Source organism: Typopeltis vanoorti, chromosome 3, assembly GCF_054136105.1.
Source record: "Typopeltis vanoorti isolate ZY-2024b chromosome 3, IOZ_Tvanoo_1.0, whole genome shotgun sequence".
NCBI lineage: Eukaryota > Metazoa > Arthropoda > Arachnida > Uropygi > Thelyphonidae > Typopeltis > Typopeltis vanoorti.
Genome location: NC_143551.1, coordinates 129805051 through 129826178, shown reverse-complemented (window position 1 = coordinate 129826178; position 21128 = coordinate 129805051). Strand labels below are relative to the sequence as shown.

General features: G+C 36.4%; 1 protein-coding gene across 5 annotated transcripts in view; it reads left to right on the top strand.

The window, feature by feature from the left end:
- The window catches only part of LOC150108566 (cilia- and flagella-associated protein 53-like), a 119662-nt gene that overhangs the window by 76886 nt on the left and 21648 nt on the right, over positions 1–21128 (top strand). For all 5 annotated transcript variants that reach the window (XM_090416007.1, XM_090416004.1, XM_090416006.1 and 2 more), the window contains one exon: positions 8212–8428. In XM_090416007.1, coding sequence (XP_090272133.1) covers positions 8212–8428 — 217 coding nt within the window. The remainder of the gene's footprint in view (positions 1–8211; positions 8429–21128) is intronic.

Below are 21128 nucleotides of genomic sequence, written 5' to 3'. Positions count from 1 at the left end.
ACACAGTAATATACTTGGATTTTGCAAAAGCTTTTGATAGAGTACCTCATGATAAGTTGACAGTCAAACTAGAGCACATGGGGTCGGATATTAGATTAGTGCATTGGATTGGAGACTGGTTATCTGATAGGTATCAACAAGTTGTGTATGGGGGTGCAATATCCAGGAAAAGGAAAGTCACTAGTGGAGTGCCTCATGGGTCTCCATTTGGATGGAGATATTTAGTTGTTTGCAGATGATGCAAAGTTGGGATGAACCATAAAGAGTAGTGAGGATGTTGTGGCCTTGCAAGAAGACTTGAATAAACTGAGTGATTGGGCAAGCAAATGGGAATATGAGTTCAATGTTGCAAAATGTAAGGTTTTAAACTTTGGAAAACAAAGATGGGATGCAGAATTTATGCTTGGTGAGAATATATTGTTGGAGGTAGAGGAAATAAGAGATCTGGGGGCGATAGTCGATAAGGATCTAAAATTTAGGGGACACATCACCAAAATTGTGAAGACAACACAAAGGCTTCTGGGAATGATGCGGAGAACACTGACGTGTAGAAGTAGGGAGATTCTTGTTCCATTATATAAGGCTTTGACTAGGCCACACATGGACTATTGTGCCCAGATTTGGTCACCGGGTTTTCAGAAGGATGAGGAGATGTTGGAAAGGGTCCAAAGGCGACTGACTAAGGTAGTTTCTGACCTCTGGAATGTTGAGTATGAGGAAAGATTGAGAAGATGTAATTTGCAGAGTCTGGTGGAGAGAAGGAAGAGGGGAGATATGATAGAGACCTACAAATTGGTAAGGGGTTGTTATAAGATCAGTGGTGGAGAAGTTCTACAGAGAATAGTGGGAGATCAGGGGAGAACCAGAGGTCATCCCTGGAAACTGTATAAAGAGGGTGTGAGTAGGGGAGTGAGAGGCAGGTTTTTTTCGTGCAGAGTTGTGAATGATTGGAATGCCTTGCCTGAGAGTGTGGTGTCTGCAAGGAGTTTGAGTGTGTTTAAGACACGGTATGATGAGATGTGTGTGATAAAAGGACCTCCCAGATGAGTCTTTGACTCCATGAAGTCTTGGGTAATAATAATAATAACTGGAAGATGTATGCCAAATTTAGCAGTCCTACCTTTTGCCATTGAGTTACTATTGGACACAGGTACTCTAAAAAATACTGCTGTTATTGTTATCTGCAACTTCCCCTTATATCTTGGGTTCAGTGACTTATCCCAACTAAGTAATTTGGCTTAAAAAAAAACAAATTAATGATCTGATAGAACAGCTGATCCTCTTTGCACAGTGTTCTCTGTTTGTCAGTATGTGCATTCTGTAGCTAATTTATCTCTTTAATGAGATGAAAACCTTCCACCTCCATATAAGACTGACTAACTCACCTTCAGTTGAAAAGGTCTTATAAAGAATCTTTATCTCCTCAACAGGATTTGAATCCCAAGTCTTTCCAAACAAAGAGTCATTATTAATTGAGCTACAGTGACTCTTTTGTTATTATGAATATTTATGAACATCCATAAAGTTTAAAGGCTCTTTATTACCTCCAAGAAAAATGCAGTACTTCTTGAGTGGGCAGGAAATAAAGTAGTGCGATCCATAAAAATTAGAATATACAATATGATCTACGTCCAGAGTACCACTGGACGTATCAGTAATGAAGAAACAGAGGAATTCTTTCAGGAATTGGTTCAGAGAAAATTTGGAGGAAAAATACAAGACTGATAATAATTATCAGTGTATATGCTAGGTTTTTGTTCAGGATATAGACTGTCCATCACTAATACTGTGTTGCAATATAAAGATGTGCATAAATTCACATAGAAAAAATACACAAGAAGTAACTAAAGTCATTGATTATGTGATTATCGCTAATGTTTCAACATATAAGCATATAAATGGAACTTAAAATAGGAACTGATCACACCATTTCATTTTAATAGGATAAAATGAGCATTATGTTGGAAATAAAATGAGTATGAAATAGTTTTAAAAATAATCAAAGTTGAGGAGCTTTTAGATGTGAACCATAGACTCAAAGATACAAACATTATTTTTATTATTATTATTATTATTATATGGGCACCTCCATGGAGTCTGAAGATTCATTGTGAAAGATCCACTCTGTCCACACAGTATCTATCACACCTTTCCTTGAATTCATTGACAGATGAAGCACTCACAACTGATTCTGGCAATGGATCCTAGAATTTCCAGGGATGACCTCTTGTTCTTCTACCACTAGCCAGCTGCTAAAATATTTCCCCCTGCATTAATCTTATAAAACCTTTATAGTAGCTTAAATGTTTCTATCATATTCCCTCTTCTCTGCTTATCAGTGAACTTCTGCAAGCCATAAACTCTCAGTCTATCAATATAGAGGACCATTTCATAGACCATTCACCAACTTAGTCACTCGCCTCTGAATCTTCTCTACCACTTTCTCATCTCCATGGAACCAGGTGACCAGACCTGAGCACTGTAATCCAGATGTTGATGTATCAGCACCTTATGTAGAGGAATAACAACTTCTTTATCTTTGCATGTTAGCATGTTCTTCAATAACCAAGTAATCCTATAAGCTACCATGACACCTTAGCAATATGACTTTTGAACCTCAACTCTCTATCCACTAATACCCTTAAGTCCCTAATCTCATCAATTTTCTGGATTAGAGTTCCATCGGTGTGGTACACAACTTCTAACATTTTAATCCTAAAATGCATAACTTTACATTTTTCCATTAAACTAATACCTATTATCTTTTGTCCATACTGCCAGCATATTTAAATTATCCTGTAAGTTCTTGACATCACCTTGATTAACTATCACTACTCAACTTTGCATCATCAGCAAACAACTGAATATCTCCCTTCAAATTAAGCATTAATGATCCAAGCACAGAACCTTGCAGCAGACCACTGGTCACCTGCTTCCTCTTGGACTCTGCTCCTTTATACACTACTTTTTGGTATCTGCCCATTAGCCACTCTTGTATCCACCATCACTAGTTTAATATCTATCCCCATTTGTTCCATTTTGCGCAACAGTATTTTATGGAGTATCCTGACATATGCCTTAGCAAAATCCAGCAGTATCGCTGTATAGCTGTCATGTCCCCTTGTCAAACTCAGCTGTCATTCTATTATAAAAAAGTTAAGAAATTACCAAGGCAAGACCAACCTTTAACAAATCCATGTTGTTCCCATAGAGTATCATATTCTTATCTGTCCATTCCTGAATTCAGTCTATAACCAACTTTTCCAATACTTTTACCACTACTCTCATGATGGTGATTGGGCTGTAATTTTCTACTTCAGTCTTAGAGTCTCTTTATGCAAAGGAGCTCTTTTACCCTCCTTTCACTGGGACCTCACCAGAGCTCAAATTTAAGTTAAACAGCCTAGTGAGAAGCATTGACAATTCCTTTGTACATTCACATAATATCCAATCTGATACAGTATCATCCAAATCCACAGCAGTATTTGCATTTAAATGCTGTAATATTTTAAGTACCTCTGATTCATTAAATTCATTAACCTCAATTCTCATATCATTTATTGCAACATAAGACAAAAATGTCCTCACTTGGGTGACAGATTTTTTTGAGAAGTCGTTACTCAGTAACTCTACTACTATTACATCTGCTTTAGTCACTTCACTACCATCAGTACTTACTAAAGTCATTCTTCCTTGTACTTGCTACATAGCAAAAGAATTCTTTGGAATTTTCTTTGACATGTTTTATCAGATTATGGCTAAGGTCATAATCTGATAAAGTCAAAATCTTATAATCTGATTTAGTCTTCCTTACTATGCTGGTTACCTTTCTAGCCTAGCTTTGTATTGCTCATGAGCTTGCTGATCTCCTTTCTCCTTATAAATTCCCCACAATATTTTCATGTTATTGGTGATAATAATAAATTTAGTTTAATCCTTTATCCAAGTGTGAGCAAACAAAGTTTGCACCTGAAAATATCTTCAGGACTGAATATGGTGTTGTACTACCTTACCCCAGTAAGGTAGTACAACACCAGGCAACTCGTAGCAAAGGTGGAACAAGCTACCATCACTTCTATTCCAGTATCTTCCATACTGCAAAGCACATCTCCTTGCGGATATGTATAATGTTATGCATTAAGGGATTGGCCACTACCCAGACTAGTTTCAACCTTTATTGAGGTCTCTTCAGTGGGAGTCTGGCCCAGTGGTGGAGATACCAGGCAGAAGCAATAGCGAGGTCATCTTTATAGGAGTTGCCAAAAGGTGTGCCACCTTTTTTTATTAAATTACTCTGGATTTAGAGAAAGATGTTGAAAGTTTATTTTTCACTTTATTGGTTTAAAGTTTATTGGTTAGACTATAATAAATTTAGTTTAATCCTTTATCCAAGTGTGAGCAAACAAAGTTCGCACCTGAAAATATCTTCAGGACTGAATATGGTGTTGTACTACCTTACTGGGGTAAGGTAGTACAACACCGAGCAACTCTTAGCAAAGGTGGAACAAGCTACCATCACTCCTATTCCAGTATCTCCCATAATGCAAAACACATCTCCTTGTGGATATGTATAATGTTATGCATTAAGGGATTGGCCCAGACTAGGTTCGACCTTTATTGAGGCCTCTTCAGTGGGATCCAGGCCCAGTGGTGGAGATACTGGGCAGAAGCAATAGCAAGGTCATCTTTACCTATAGGTGGCACACCTTTTGGTAACTCCTATAGGTAAAGATGCCCTCACTATTGGTTCTGTCCAGTAACACTGGGCCTGGCTCCCACTGAAGAGACATCAATAAAGGTTGAAACTAGTCTGGGTAGTGGCCAATCCCTTAATGCATAATATTATACATATCCACAAGGAGATGTGTTTTGCATTATGGGAGATACTGGAATAGGAGCGATGGTAGCTTGTTCCACCTTTGCTACGAGTTGTCCGGTGTTTTACTACCTTACCCTAGTAAGGTAGTACAACATCATATTCAGTCCTGAAGATATTTTCAGGTGCAAACTTTGTTTGCTCACACTTGGATAAAGAATTAAACTAAATTTATTATAGTCTAACCAAGTGAAAAATAAACTTTCAACATCTTTCTCTAAATCCAGAGTAATTTAATAAAAAAGGTGGCACACCTTTTGGCAACTCCTATAGGTAAAGATGACCTCGCTATTGCTTCTGCCCGGTATCTCCACCACTGGGCCTGGCTCCCACTGAAGAGACCTCAATAAAAGTCGAAACTAGTCTGCACATCTTTTAATGCCAATCCCTTAATGCATAACATTATACATATCTGCAAGGAGATGTGTTTGGCATTATGGGAGATACTGGAATAGGAGTGATGGTAGCTTGTTCCACCTTTGCTACGGGTTTCCCGGTGTTGTACTACCTTACCCCAGTAAGGTAGTACAACACCATATTCAGTCCTGAAGATAGTTTCAGGTGCAAACTTTGTTTGCTCACACTTTATTATTATTATTATTATTACGGGTATCTCCATGGAGTCAGTAGACTCATCGCGGGAGACCCAAACTAGCAAAACAATATCTGTCATATCTCTTCTTGAATTCATTTACAGATGAAGAGCTCACAACTAAGTCAGGCAATGAATTCCACTCATTCACCACCCTCCAGGCAAAAAACTTTGTTCTGACACCTTTGTTAACCACACTCTTCTTTAATTTCCAGAGATGACCTCTTGTTCTTCCATCACTATCACACAGCTGAAACATTTCCCCTGCATCAATCCTATAAAAACCTTTTAGTAATTTGAATGTTTCTATCATATCCCCTCTTCTTCGCCTATCAACCAATCTCTGCAATCCACAAGCTCTCAATCTATCAATGTAGGGAGCATTTTTTATATCACTCACCAACTTGGTCACTCTTCTCTGAACCCTCTCCACAGCCTCCTCATCTCCAAGGAATCCAGGTGACCAGACCTGAGCACAGTAATCCAAATGTGGAAGTATCAATGCTTTATAAAGGGGAATAATAACCTCTTTATCTCTGGATGTCACTTGGATAAAGGATTAAACTAAATTTATTATGGTCTAACCAGGTGAAAAATAAACTTTTAACATGTTATTGGTGAAGGAGTTTGTAAATTAGAAATAACTCACTAATAATGATCTAGTGGAAAAATCTGAAGGGGGGAAAAAATGATTGATTCAGCCAAGAAAGCATGAGGGGAAGTTGTCTGCAAGTATAGAAAAATCAAAACATCATGGTGGATTCAAAAAGTTGAAGGAGGTTTTTTTGCTTTCCCACGTAACTTTTTCTGCTCTTGTGTTTTGAAATCTTTTCTATCACCAGCAATACTACTATCTCCATTTTGTTGTCTGTCCTTCCTAAAAATACAATATTCCTCGCATTTATCCCTGTGACTGTTCATCCAGGTCTCTCTAATATACATTTGTGGCCATGGTCTGTATAATGTTAAAAACACCTTCCCCTTATTCCTAAAGCTTCTGGCATTAGTATATATGAATTGCAAACTCTCTTGGACTCACAGATATGCACATCTTTTAATGACTGCTCCATTTAGGTTTGAAACCTGAAAAACTATAATTGAACATTCTTTGATTATTCCCATTCTTATAAATACATCTGAAGAGTTCTTGCATACATACTTTCCTGCATCCTTTTAATGGATCATGTTTTTCTGCTTCTGCACTTCCCTTCTTCCACTAAACAACATTTTCTCCAAAATTCTTTAAATTTTAAGAATTTTGGAGAAAGTCTTAACTTTTCATACATAAGTCCTTTCTTATGTCAAATTAACTCTATAATACTTTCACAAACTGCACTCCATTCATCTTACACTATATGCATTGACTCATTTGCTATCACAGCCCTTCTTCTCATTTAACTCCTCTTAATATCATGTCAGTAATGACACAGTCTTTCTATTATAACTTCTTCATATTATTATTATTATTATTGAATCTCAGAAGATTGGAATAGAACTGTCATTGTACTAACTTCTAAAAGGAGGGGTGAAACAGAATATGAGAATTATAGAGGAATTTCCTTATTCCAGGAAAACATTTACAGACTGCATGATAGACACTAATGGAATAGGAGAGTCTGAAAAGGTGACCTAGAACCAAAGCATCTGTAGAGAACACATCTTCAGAGAAATGCCATCAGGACCAGGGGACTTTTTAGTATACAAGATTTTCCTATCTGAAAAAAATCAACACCAAATTTTGATCTGAATTGTAGAGGAAAAACAACTGCAATATACTTAGAAGAGTTATCAGTGAGGAGAAGATGAGGAGTGTTTGGAGAATGGTTAGGGTTATTTGGTATTCTGGCATGTAAACAATTTTGTAAGATCATTGGTGATAACGAATGTCTCAGCATCTCTGCACTTGATTTGTGCAGTTAGAAAAGCGAACATTAAATTCTCCATTGTAGATGAATTCACTAATGGGAAAGTTGAAATTTTAAAAAAATCACAATGATATGAAGTATTATGAGAGCAGTAGAGGCAGCAAATAAATCTGATAGATTCATTTGATAGATATTTTCCAAAGAAGCAGAATCAAAAAAGCAGATATTCTAAGTTGGAAACTCTTAACATGTTATATCAGAATAGGCAAAATCAATGCCATGGATGGCCTTAATACACTATAAGTTTACAACTCTGATGGGCTAAGAATTAGATAATTTGAAGACCTTGCCTAGATTTCTCTGAACTAACATGATCTAATACTTGGATAAACCAGGATTAGATTTTTTTGTTTGTTTGTTTGTTTTTGTTTTCAATCCCACCTACAAAAGTTAAATTACTGTGTGCATTGGTACAATGAGGTAAGAGTTACATAATCCAAAAACTCTAGACCAAACATGGAACTTTTTTTTTTTAAACACAGAGGTGCTGGTCTCATGCTAGATGATGAATCTTGTACCATCTATAAATTCCATGCAGTGTAGTTTGAAATAGCAATCACTTTGTTCACTTTGTCTATCATACAAAAGTGAAGGCTTTATATACTTCACAAGGGGTTGGTAAAGTGTGTAAAATGATATTTCCACTAAATTATAATATTCATATGATGTAATTAGTGTGTGCAAGGTTTGCACTCTTACAAATTTTGTACACACACACTGTTACACAATAACACTGCTGAATTAATCTTATATTTACCAAACTTTCATTTAGATGGACTTTTTTTTTAAATGGAGATTTTCTGATCATTCTTTTACAGAAAACCCTTTGGAATGAACAACAGCACTTCCTGAATTATCTTGCAGAGCAGATTGATATAGAGGGTGAAAGACAGAGACAGATGGATGAAATGTACTTTAAAGAATCAGAAAAAAGATGGGAAAAGATTGAGGCAGCACGGGAAAAAGAGAAGCAAGCAAGACAGAAGCTAAAAGAAGAAACTTTAAAAGCATGTTATGAACAAGTTAGGCACAAATGTAGGCTGCCTGTTTCTTTCTTTTCATTTTGATGTTTTGTTTTTTAATTATTTATTTTTATGACATTATTAATTTTCTCTTTAAATAACTTTTTCCTCTTTTATTAATTGCAGTCCCACTCACAAAAGTTTGAAAACCTGTAGTATCTGGATGGGTTAATGGTCAGATAATCTCTCTCTATCTCTCTCTCTCACACACACACACACACACACACACACACACACACACACACATGGCCTACAAACATTTATTATGCCAATAGTGGTTTCAAAATTTAAAGTTTCTTATAATATTATTATATTCCATCATCATCATCAAATTCCTGCCATGTACCCACAAGGGGTGTACAGGATATGATAGTACTACATGAAAAAATTATATCATTACTAACTTCCTATCTACAATTTTCCTCCAAATCAGTCTGTTACTTGTCAAGACTCCAACATTATCAGATCTTATATTTCTATCGTCTAAGGCACTTTGTACCGTATCAATCCACCTATATCTTGGTCTTCCTCTGGGTCGTTTTCCTGCCAACCTGGCAGAGAACACTTGTTTTGCTAATCTTTCCTCTCCCATTCTATTTAAGTGACCATACCACCTGAGATTAGCTCTGCTAACGCATTCCTGGATGCTGACAATGTCAAGTTCTTTCCTAATATCCTCATTTTTAATATGATATTGCCATTGATGCCATCTGTTCATGCCTCTAATCTTTCTCAGGACTCTCATATCTGCGGTCTCTAGTCTTTGGTCAAGTGTTTTACTTCTGACCCAGCTCTCAGATCCATAAGTTAAAACTGGTTTGAACACTGTCTTGTATACAGCTAATTTAGTGTTCTGACTAATTTCTCTCTTATTCCATATGAATTTATTCAATTGACTTCCCACCATACCAGCTTTGCTGATTCTGTTGTCTATTTCTATATTTAATTTACCATCTTCAGTAAAAATCATGCCTAAGTAGCTGAAATGTTTTACTTGTTCCACAGGTTCTCCATTCACAACGCAGTTGACATTTTCAATGATTCTACCTATTTTCATTGTCTTTGTCTTTTTATTGCTGACCTTCATACCATATCTATCACAACAGCTATTCAATTTAGTCAGAGAATCTTGCAGACTTGTAGCAGATTTATTGAGAAGTATAACATCATCTGCATAAAGCAAAGAGCTGACATTAACATCTCCAATTTTGATATCATGTTTAATACCACTTTCCTTCATAATGTGATCCATATAGATAATGAATAACAGAGGGGATAATGTACATCCTTGTCTCACACCAGATTTAACATTAAGCCATCTTCCTGTACTTCCTTCAATTCTAACTGCTGACTTACAACTCAAATAAAGACTAAGTATTGCTTGATATAATGCCCCATTGACACCATATAACTGCAGCGTATTGAATAGCTTCTCTCTTGGCACCTTATCATATGCCTTTTCCAAATCGACAAAACTTAAATACAGATCTTTGTTATATTCCCATGCTTTCTCCACTATTTGTCGTAAAGTGAAGATCTGATCCTGACAGCCTCTATTTGGCCTGAATCCAGCTTGTTCTTCACCAAGCTTTTCTTCCACAATTCTTCTCAATCGTTTCTCAAGTATACCTGCATAGATCTTGCCAGGAACACTCAGTAGGGAAATACCTCTGTAATTCTCACATTCAGTTTTATTTCCCTTTTTATATGTGGGTACTATGTGAGCTCTACTCCAATCATCGGGAATTCTTCCCTCTGTCCAGGCTTTCTGAACTATGCAGAGTAGCCACTGTAAGACTCTTATACCACCATACTTCAGCATTTCTGGTCGAATATCATCTACTCCAGCTGCCTTTCCACATTTCAAGTATTTTTCCTTTCCACATTTGAAATATTGTTAAATGAGATAAGCCATGACAGAACAGTGGTAGAAAATTGTATTCCTGCCTGTATGCCTGGTCAGTGTTTTTTACCATTGTGCTGTCATCGCTGCTTGCTTCATTTAACAGTTTTTCAACGTAATTACTCCATACTTCAAGGATATCTTTTATTCCAGTTTTCATGTCACCTTTATCATCTCTAACTCCTTTTACAGCACTCTTTCCTCCATTCCTAAACTTCTTCAACAACCTCCAGAATATTTTGCCACCTTCTTGATATTTATTTTCTATATTCTTGCCAAAGTCCTCCCAAGACTTTTGTTTAGCTAGTTTTACACAGTGTTTAGCACTCTTGCATTTGTCTCTATATTCTCTAAGAGCACAAGCTGACTTATTTGCAGGAACTTTTGATATGCTTTCTTCTTTTCCTTCACTGCCTCTTTAACTTCCTGTGTCCACCAGGGAGTTCTGATTTTTCTATCCTTGCAAACAACCTCACCACATGCCTCTCTGGCTGAATCAATCAGGGTTTTCTTCTAGGCTTGCCACTGAATCTCCAAGGTTTGGTTCCTGTTCTCAAACTCTTTCATTTTTTCTTCAATAATCTTTGTGTATTTTAGTCTACAGTTCACATCTGCGAGCTGCTCAACTTTTATTCGCTTTAAAACTTTCTTACATGTTATTCTTTTCAATATGAAATTCAATTTTATTCTGCTCAAGACTAAATAGTGACCACTTCCAATTTCAAATCCTCTGTACACTCTGGTGTCCTGCACCAGGGAGAAAATATCACTATCAACAATAACATAGTCAATGAGACTTTTCTTATTCCTAGCCTCTTCTCTCCATGTGAATTTGTGCACATTTTTATGTTGGAACATGGTGTTAGTAATAACCAGTCCATGTTCTGAGCAGAAATCCAACAGATATTTGCCATTATTATTAGCTTTGCTCTTTTCTCCAAATTTTCCCAAAATATTTTTGTATGTCTCACAATCATTTCCTACTCTGCTATTTAGATCCCCAACAAGGATCAACTTTTCATTTTTCATTGTGTCAGTAGCTTTTTCTAAAGCATCAAAAAATTCCTCCACTTCTACCTTAGTAGAATCTTCTGTGGGACCATATGCACAAATAAGTATCATTGTCCAGTTCCCCATTCTCATATTTGCCCACATTACTCTACTTGAGACTGACTGCCATTCAAGAAGATTAGACTCGTATTTTGTGTTGAATACTATATCTACTCCTTCTTTTCTTTGATTGTCATTGCCTGAATATAACATTTTGTATTGATTGCTCAGAAAGATCTCACCAGTTTTTGCCTTTTTTGTTTCAGTCACCCCTATTATATCGATCTGGTACTTATCTAATTCCTCAGCTAGCTCCATTTCTTTGCCATTCAGGCTTCTTACGTTGATAGTACCGATCTTTAACTCTGGTGATGTTGGGTTGGGATTTGGTTTTAGATTTGTTCTAGTAGCTGACTTTTCGCTGTTCGCCCTGGTTACCTGGCAAAAACAACGGGGGCCTTGGTTTACTGGGCGACGCCCCAGCCGGCATGAAATTTTGTCATGTTGTACCATCTTTTTTTTTTTATTTTGGTTTAACCAATAAGAATACAATTTGGTCGGCTAAATCCCAAACTGCCAGCCCATCGTCATTTGTTGAGTATCCAAGTAGATACCCAACAGGGTGCACCACGAGAAGGTGAGGATTGGACACTAGGTCAGAAGCCCTGGTCGGTTCTCTGCATTCCTTTAAAGGCTATGTAGAGGTCTCCTCTCAGTTATACAGCTTTGACCCTTTATTCCTTCTCTATTATTTGTTTTGTGATTATATTATGTTGAAAGTTTTTTCACTTGGTTTTTCTTTCTTTTTCCTAGCATTACGTCCCACTTAGTACAGAGTCCACTGATCAGAGAGATGGGTCTACTTCTCCCATGGTGACCCAATCCATCTTAGGAGAGTGGAAACATACTTGTATAAATGAACATATGAAGGTGAAAGACAATCGCAAACAGCCATGCTCTAGGCAGGATTTGAACTTGCAGACTCTTGGCTGGAGAGCAGATGTGCTAGCCACTCAGCCAACCAGGCTGGCAGTTTTTTTTTTTTTTTTCACTTGGTTATACTATAAATTAAAGATGCCAAGAAATTATAATCTTGGTTTAATCCTTTAGCCATGTGTAAGCAAATACTTGGATAAAGTGCATGAAGTATCGTCACGACTGGGCTACTTATATATAGAAGCTAATGACTTCAAATCGATTGCCTTAGTATCCTGTAATGCAAAGCACACACCCTTTCAAATATGTATAATGCTATGCATTATGGTAAGGGTCACTACCCAGACTGGCTTCAATCTTTATTGAGGTCTCTTCGATGGAAGCCAGAGAGTGGAAGATATCAAGGTTGAGAAGTCATATATTATTCATATACAAGTAGTTAAAAGGTGTCATACCTCATTTTCAAAATAAGATATGTATATGGACAATATACGACTCCTACTCTTGTTTTCTGCAGTTCATCTTATATCATAGCAGTATCCCACCCCTTGTCCTGTCCCATCTTCCCTGAAAATACTAAATCTATCACCTTCTGTTCCTGTAACTATGTCATTTGCTGTTGGTCAAGTCTCATTAATGCCTATAACTTTGACAAGATTGCACTAATGAATGTTAAAAACTTCTCCCTCTTATTCCTGCTACTTCCTGGCATTAGTGTGTAGAAACTGTAGCATTCCCTTAGGCTCCAAACCAACATTACATCTTGAATTGACTATCCCATTCAATATTGTTGAATATTTACTTACAAGCACCACCCTCTCACCCTTATTTTTCACTTCTTCCAATGACTGTTTCACATTTTTCCTCATACAACACCTCTCGGGTTATTGGTTCCAACCAAAACTATCAGTTCTTTCATCTTTCCTTTCTGCATTCTGACAGCTTCACGTATCATCATGTATTCATATGATAACATGTATCATATGATATACATGTGAATCTAAAGGTTGAAACATATCATTTTAATGTTATTAAAGTTATTTATCTCAAAACAGTAGTTGATTTCATAAATCTAATTATGATCATTGTTCACTGTTCAGTTATGCTGGAAGACTGGAGTAATTTAATTTGAAATATTGTTAAATGAGATAAGCCATGACAGAACAGTGGTAGAAAATTGTTTCAAAATAGGTTTGTAAGCTATCATGTTTGTAGAAATTAAAGACAGAAAATAAAACTTTGTGTGGAAATAAATTTAGTAGATATAAAATTTTTGCCGTAGTGTCTAAAGGTTCTATTGCCTGAATGGAACAGATCTGATGGTTGGTCTTCGGTTATACCCTTTATGGGAAATATTGTTTTATCATTCGTTTGTAAATTCCTAATTATAATATTATTATATTTGTATGTGTGTGTGTATATATATATATTATTTATTTTATTTTATTTTCAATTTAAATTAGGAATTTGTTCACCCTTTGCACTTGCACTGTGGTGGCACTTTTTAAAATATTTCTGTTATTTACATTTTAATTATGTTTCATTGTCAGTGTGCTGAAGATGCCTTAGATTAGTATCTAAGTGAAAATTTTACATGTACTAAATTTATTTCCACATAATTTTTAGTTTCCATTTCATTTCTGCAAAAGTGGTAGAAAATTCAAGAGAAATGTATATATGATGTAAAAAAATGTTTGAAGTAGGAAAAAACCAGTGTCTTTAATTTTTGTACATGTGGACAAAGCACATGATGAGCTGCAAGATAAATGCTGAAAACACTACAGATATATTATGTAAATGTAGTGCAAAGCAATATAAGTTGGTTCTTGTTCTTATTATTATAATTATGGCTATTATAGCCTGTTTTTGTTTAGGAGTGTCTGTTATTTTAAATACATTGGCTATAATTATTCAAAAAAGCATATATATATATTTTAGGGCATTATGGGTGAGTATAGAAGACAATTATAGCAGAATAAAAGAGGTGGAAAAATTTTGTACATACCTTGTTTTGATACTGGGATATCTTCCAATTCCGTGATCCTGGTTGTTTAAACGAGGTGGGGGGGGGGGTGTTTTGACGCGGGAAAAATAAATTTGGAAACTCGGGTTTTGTATTAATAATGTGTGTGTGTGTGTGTGTGTGTGTGTGTGTGTGTGTGTGTGTGTGTGTGTGTGTGTGTGTGTGTTAAAGATACCAAGCAATTTTAAACCTGGTTTTACTCCATTTTTTCCAAGTAAGCAAACAGACAATGTCAAGTTTGCGCCTGCAATTTATGCAAGACTAGCTGATCCCACAGGTAGTGCAAGACCAAGGCAACTCGTGGTAAAAGTGGAGCAGGCTCTGATCACTAATCTTAATATTTACCCTTAATGCCAAAACACATCTCCAAGAAGGGGATGTATGATGTTTTGTATTAAAGGCAAGGGGGCCACTGCCCAGACTGGTTTCGACCTTTATTGAGGTCTCATCAGTGGGAGCCAGGCTAGAAATACCAAGATTTAGTAATGCAGAGCTTGTAAGTATTTTACCAACACAAGTTACCATAAGGTGTTATAACCTTATTAAATAAAAATCTCAGGAGGAGATATAGATGTAGAAAGTATTTTTAACTTGGGTATAGTTATGTTAAAGATACCAAGCAATTTTAAACCTGGTTTTACTCCATTTTTTCCAAGTAAGCAAACAGACAATGTCAAGTTTGCGCCTGCAATTTATGCAAGACTAGCTGATCCCACAGGTAGTGCAAGACCAAGGCAACTCGTGGTAAAAGTGGTGCAAGCTCTGATCACTAATCTTAATATTTACCCTTAATGCCAAAACACATCTCCAAGAAGGGGATGTATGATGTTTTGTATTAAAGGCATGGGGCCACTACCCAGACCAGTTTCGACCTTTATTGAGGTCTCATCAGTGGGAGCCAGGCTAGAAATACCAAGATTTAGTAATGCAGAGCTTGTAAGTATTTTACCAAAACAAGTTACCATAAGGTGTTATAAGATGTATGCAAAGGAGGGCACACAAGAGTCGAGAGTTTTCGATCTGATCATTTCATCAGAGGATGTTATTGTGAGTGGGGTTTTTGCACTTTTCTCCAGTTGGTGACAGTGATCATGAAGTGATCGCTTTAACCAGAAAAGATATATGTGGAATTACAAGGTAAGTGATTATGAAAAAGCCTAGGAGGCAGACAGCTTGGAGCTATTGCATGGAATGAAGAGTTCTGCAGTAAGTAAATAAATGCTGCTTGGGAACCGACAAAGAATACATAGCATCAATATGTGAATGTATTCCGAAGGTCAAAAAGCTAAATAAGATAGATGTAAAATAGATGAATGAGGGGATTAAGCATGAAATTTGGAAGAAGAAGAAGATACTTTGGTTATAGCACATGATGAATAATGATAATAATCAGTTGCACAAAGAGTATAAAGAGCAGGCTAGGAGAGTGACTCAGTTAATAAGGTCAACAAAAATGCAGTATGAGCAGAAATTAGCAAATCAGGCGAAGAAAAACCCTCATGAGATTTGTCGATGTCCCAAATAGGGAAACAAATGATTATAGTAAGATGATGTTAATGGATGAAAGGGGGAAGATTAGTAACATCAGTAGAAGACATAGTTGAGGTATTCAGTGAGCAGTTCATCATGGTGTTTCTTCCTCAGTGTAAAATCAGAAGCTCAAGTGTAGAGAATGAGATGACAGAAGACTTAATGGTGAGCAAGCAAGCAAGATATATATGAGGAGTTAAGTAAGCTAGATATCAATAAGGCATTTAGACTTTATGACATATCACATATCTTAAGAGAATGTTTCAAGGAATTAGCATCAGCCTTGGCCTATCTGTGTAGCAAGAGGTCTTGTAACAGCACGTTCCAAAGTAATGAAAGGAAGTCAAAATTGTTCCACTTTGGAACTTGTGCTTTTGCTAAACATAGGCTGCTGATGCTAATCCTTGAAAGTTGATAAGGCTAAGACAACAAATTATAGGTTGATGCATATATCTGGAGTTGTAGTTAAGATATTGGGGAGGTTGTGAGAGATAGGATACGAAAGTGGGTTGATAACAGTGATATTCTTTGTGCTTGTCGGCATGGGGGTTTGTTCAAGTGGAGGTCGTGTTTTACAAACTTATGTACTATAACAAGGTGATGAGTGTATTGGACAAAGGAGATGCATATACAATGGTATACTTATATTTTGCAAAGGCTTTTGATAGATTGCACTATCTCAAAAGAGGAAAGCCACATATGTTGTACCACAGGGGTCAGTTTTGGGATCGTTGTTATTTAATTGTATATGAATGATATTGGGATAGGTTTGAATAAGTTTATAGCAGAGTTTGATGGGCTTCATGTGAAACAGTGTTTGCCTCCTGTGATGAGGCTTTTGATTCCATGGAGGTTTAGTGTTAATAATAAAGAAAATGGAAAAGCTGGTCATTATTGGAGGTCTGAATAGCAAAGTAGGAAATGTTTTTGGGAAATTTGAAGAAAAGGGCAATACTAATATAATGGTAGGTGTCTGCTGGATTTCTCCTCAGGACATGGACTAGTGATCACTAACACCATGTTTCAATATGGATATGTGCATAAAAATCTTATTGACTAGGTTATTGTAGTTAATGATATCTTCATACTGGTTTATGCTGGAGTACATACACACTGGATTTGAAATTTGAAATATTCCTCACTTAGTTTTAAGCATTGAAAAGAAAAATATCTAATAAAGTTTTAAAAATAATTAAAGTTGTGTAGCTTTTAGAGGTGAACTGCAGAATCAAATATACAAATGTTATTCAAGCAAAAATGATATTTGAGAGTTGGAAAACAAAAACAAAAAAACATGTTGTCTCAGTGGCAAACTCTGAATGAAGAAAACTTGGATTGATTCAGCTAGGTGAGGACCGTAATGGAGTGGTTTGTGAGGAGTAAAAATCAGAATTCCAAGGTGGACACAAGAAGTTTAACGAGGCAGTTGTGGATAAAAAGAAAATTTGAAAATTATTTCCTAGCAAGCAAGTCATCATATACCAGAGAGGAGAAGGGGGGGGGGTGAGAGAAAGAGAGAGAGAGAATATGATTATGATTATTACATGACACTTCCAGGGAGACCAAAGACTCATCGAGCAGGGCATCTACTCTACAATTCTCTGTCTCCAGCACTCATTCCACCAACTACAACTAACTGCAACTACACCAACACCATCTATCACCACTAGTATTTCTACAGACAATCACAAACATCCATGCCTAGTGGGATTCAACTCCACAGCCTTTTGGCTGGAGAGTGGATACGCTAACCACTTGGCCAACCAGGCCATTTGAAAAAAGCTAAACAAAAGTCATGGGGAGACTGGTAGGAATAGGAAAGACAAATATGTGAAAATGGCCAAAGCAAAGAAGCTTCAAAATGGAAGAATGAGTACTATGAAAGGAATCAAGATGATAAATGTATTATAAAAACTGAAGATAAATATATTCTGGATTTGTGAAGTAATTGAATGGAAAGATTGTAAAATGAAACAAGAAGTTAAAGAACAGTAGTAAAAAAATAGTACAAGTACATATCAGTATTTGAGGCAGAAAAGGTCATCAAAAATACTGAAATGTGGAAAGGCCACTGGAGTAGATGATATTCCACCAGAAATGCTCAGATATGGAGGTATAAAAGTTTTACTGTGGTTACAAAGTAAAATTCTCAATGATTGCAGTAAAAAAGAGAATATAACTGAATGTGAGAATTACAGAGAAATTTCCATGCTAAGTGTTCCAGTACACAACCATATTTAAAGAGAGGCCAAGAAAAATTGTGGAAGTGAAGAACAAGTTGGTTTCAGACCAATTAGGTTGTCATGATCAGATTTTCACTTTTTGACAACTAGTTGAGAAATTGTGAGAACATAAACAAGGATCTGCACTTAAGTTTTGTAGATCTGTAGAAAGCACACGACAAGGTGCCAAGAGAAAAGCTTTTCAAAATGCTATAACTATATGGTGTAAATAGAACATTATACAGAGCAATATATATATATATACAGGGTGTTCGGGATAAATTTGACAGTTTCGTAAGGAAAAAGAAAATCTTCTTTGTATCTATTAAATTTAATGAATTGACAAAAAAACATTACAGGCAGAGTTAATTACAATACTATCAACAAGATTTACTCAAAATAACCACCATTAGCATCGATCACAGCTTCAATTCTGCTTCGGAACCTCGAACAAGCTGATGCTACAGTCTCCCTGGGAAGGGCCGCAAAAACTGTTTTAATTTTATCCATTAACTGGGCTTTTGTATTACTGGAAGTGCGATTGGTGTCTTTTTCAACTGCGCCCCATACAAAATAATCCATGGGGTTAAGGTCTGGGGAGTTTGGAGGCCAAACATTTGGACTGGTGAAGTTGTAGAAATTTTCAGACAACCATTTTTGACTTTTCCCAGAGGTGTGGCAAGGGGCCGAATCCTGCTGCCATACATACGGCCTACCATTGGCTACCCTTGTTATCCAGGGCTTGACTACAGTTAGCAACTCCACGAACAAAGCCTGAATTCCAATGCCAGGGTTCTTCAACACCTGTTCCTGCAGATTTGCGAGGAATTCTGCTGTACGAACGCAATCAGATCGTCTGCTAGGGATCTTTCTTCTTGCTACATCCTCGTAGTCACCATTGCAAGTCTCTAGTTCATGCCTGATTGTTTTTACTGTATTCAGGGAGCATTGGGCAGCAGTCGTAATATCCTTATTTTGATGGCGGGCACGAATCATCATGATACAAGTTATTCTCTTCCATGATTCAGGTGGGTTCCAGCTATCCATCCTTTCTGACATCTTGTATATGAATGAAGAAGGGTCCAAACTTTTAAATGAAGAGAAGTGTGTGTTAATACATGTAACTTACGGAAAAATATAATTAATTATAAATATGTCAAATTTATCCCGAACACCCTGTATATATATAGCTCTTTTCTTTATGCAGATGGTGTTATCCCTTAATAAATGCAAGGAAGTCTCCAGAATTCTTTAAATAAATTGAATAATAGTTGTAACAAATTTGGTATGAAAACAATAAAAAGACCAAAACTATGAAAGTAGACAGGAACATAGAAAACTTCAACTACATTCTTAATGCAGAACCTATAAAAACTAAATATCAGTTATTCAGGCACAATTTTTAGTGAAGATGGCCAATTAAATCTGGAAAACCAAAACACTGAACTAGAATGATAACTAATAATTAAGGAATTGACAGCGTACACTAGAAATATAAATTAAATAAACTTTAATATATACTTTCCGATATTTCGGCAAATGTCACGTTGCCATCTTCTTGGGAACTTAATACAAAGACAAGTGCACACAAGTACTACATAACAGCAAATGAGAACCGAAGCTAGGAAGCTAACGTTTTCCTCAAGTCCTGATGGTGCCCCCTGGTGGGCTATATTGGTAGTTCTTGGGCTTTGGGCTGAAGTTCTTCTGATAAATGTTTCCCAAATTTGGGGAAGTCTCATGCATCCAAATTTGTTGAGGTTTGGCATGTTCCTAAGGGCTGAGGCTGATTCCATGAATAGAATAAGATGGAAGAAAGCCACAGTAATACACCGCAGCAAGTTCAAATATGAGACTATTCACGGAATCAGCCTCAGCCCTTAGGAACATGCCAAACCTCAACAAATTTGGATGCATGAGACTGCCCCAAATTTGGGAAACATTTATCAGAAGAACTTCAGCCCAAAGGCCAAGAACTACCAATATAACCTGCCAGGGGGCACCATCAGGACTTTAGGAAAACATTAGTTTCCTAGCTTTGGTTCTCATTTGCTGTTATGTAGTACTTGTGTGCACTTGTCTTTGTATTAAGTTCCCAAGAAGATGGCAACGTGATGTTTGCTGAAATATCGGAAAGTATATATTAAAGTTTATTTAATTTATATTTCTAGTGTATGCTGTCAATTCCTTAATTATTAGTTATCATGTTTAACCAGCGTATAAGCCTCTCTACTGAATTAGAAGTATACATTATAGTGATTATAGTGTTCAAAACAATTTTAAATTATGGATTTTAGTGTTGGGTTAGAAAAATAAAAATAAAAAAAAAATTAATCAAAGACTAGAGACCACAAATATGAGAGTTCTGAGAAAAATTAAGGGAGTGAACAGACAGCATTAATAGCAGAATCATATTTAAAATGAAAATATTAGGAAGGAACTTGGCATTGTTAGCATTCAGGAATGTGTGAACAGAGCTAATCTAAGATGTATGGTTATTTACACAGAATGGCATGGCAAAACAATAATAGCAAAACAGATGTTTGTTGTCATCTTGGCATCAAGTCTATTTTGCATTGATTGAGCTTGTTCACCCAAAAATTATTGGAATAAGTGAGACCTGGTTGGATGATGATGACATCCTGACAAGAATAAAGATGGAAGGATATTTGAAAAATTTTTGAAAAAAAAATTAAAAGGGTTTGAGAACAAGAACCAAACCTTGGAGATTCATTGGCAAGTGCTGAAGAAAACATTGACTGATTCAGCCAGAGAGGCATGTGTTGAGGTGTGTGCAAAGATAATGAAATCAGAACTCCATGGTGAACATGGGAAGTTAAAGAGGCAGTGAAGGAAAAGAAGAAAGCATATCAAAAGTTCCTGGCAAATAAGTCAGCTTGTGCTCTTAGGCGAATACAGAGACAAATATAATAAAGCTAAATATTCCAGATATTCTGGAGGTTGTTGAAGAGGCACAGAAATGGAGGACCGAGTGCTGTAAAAGGATTAGAGATGATAAAGGTGACATGAAAATTGGAGAAATAGATAT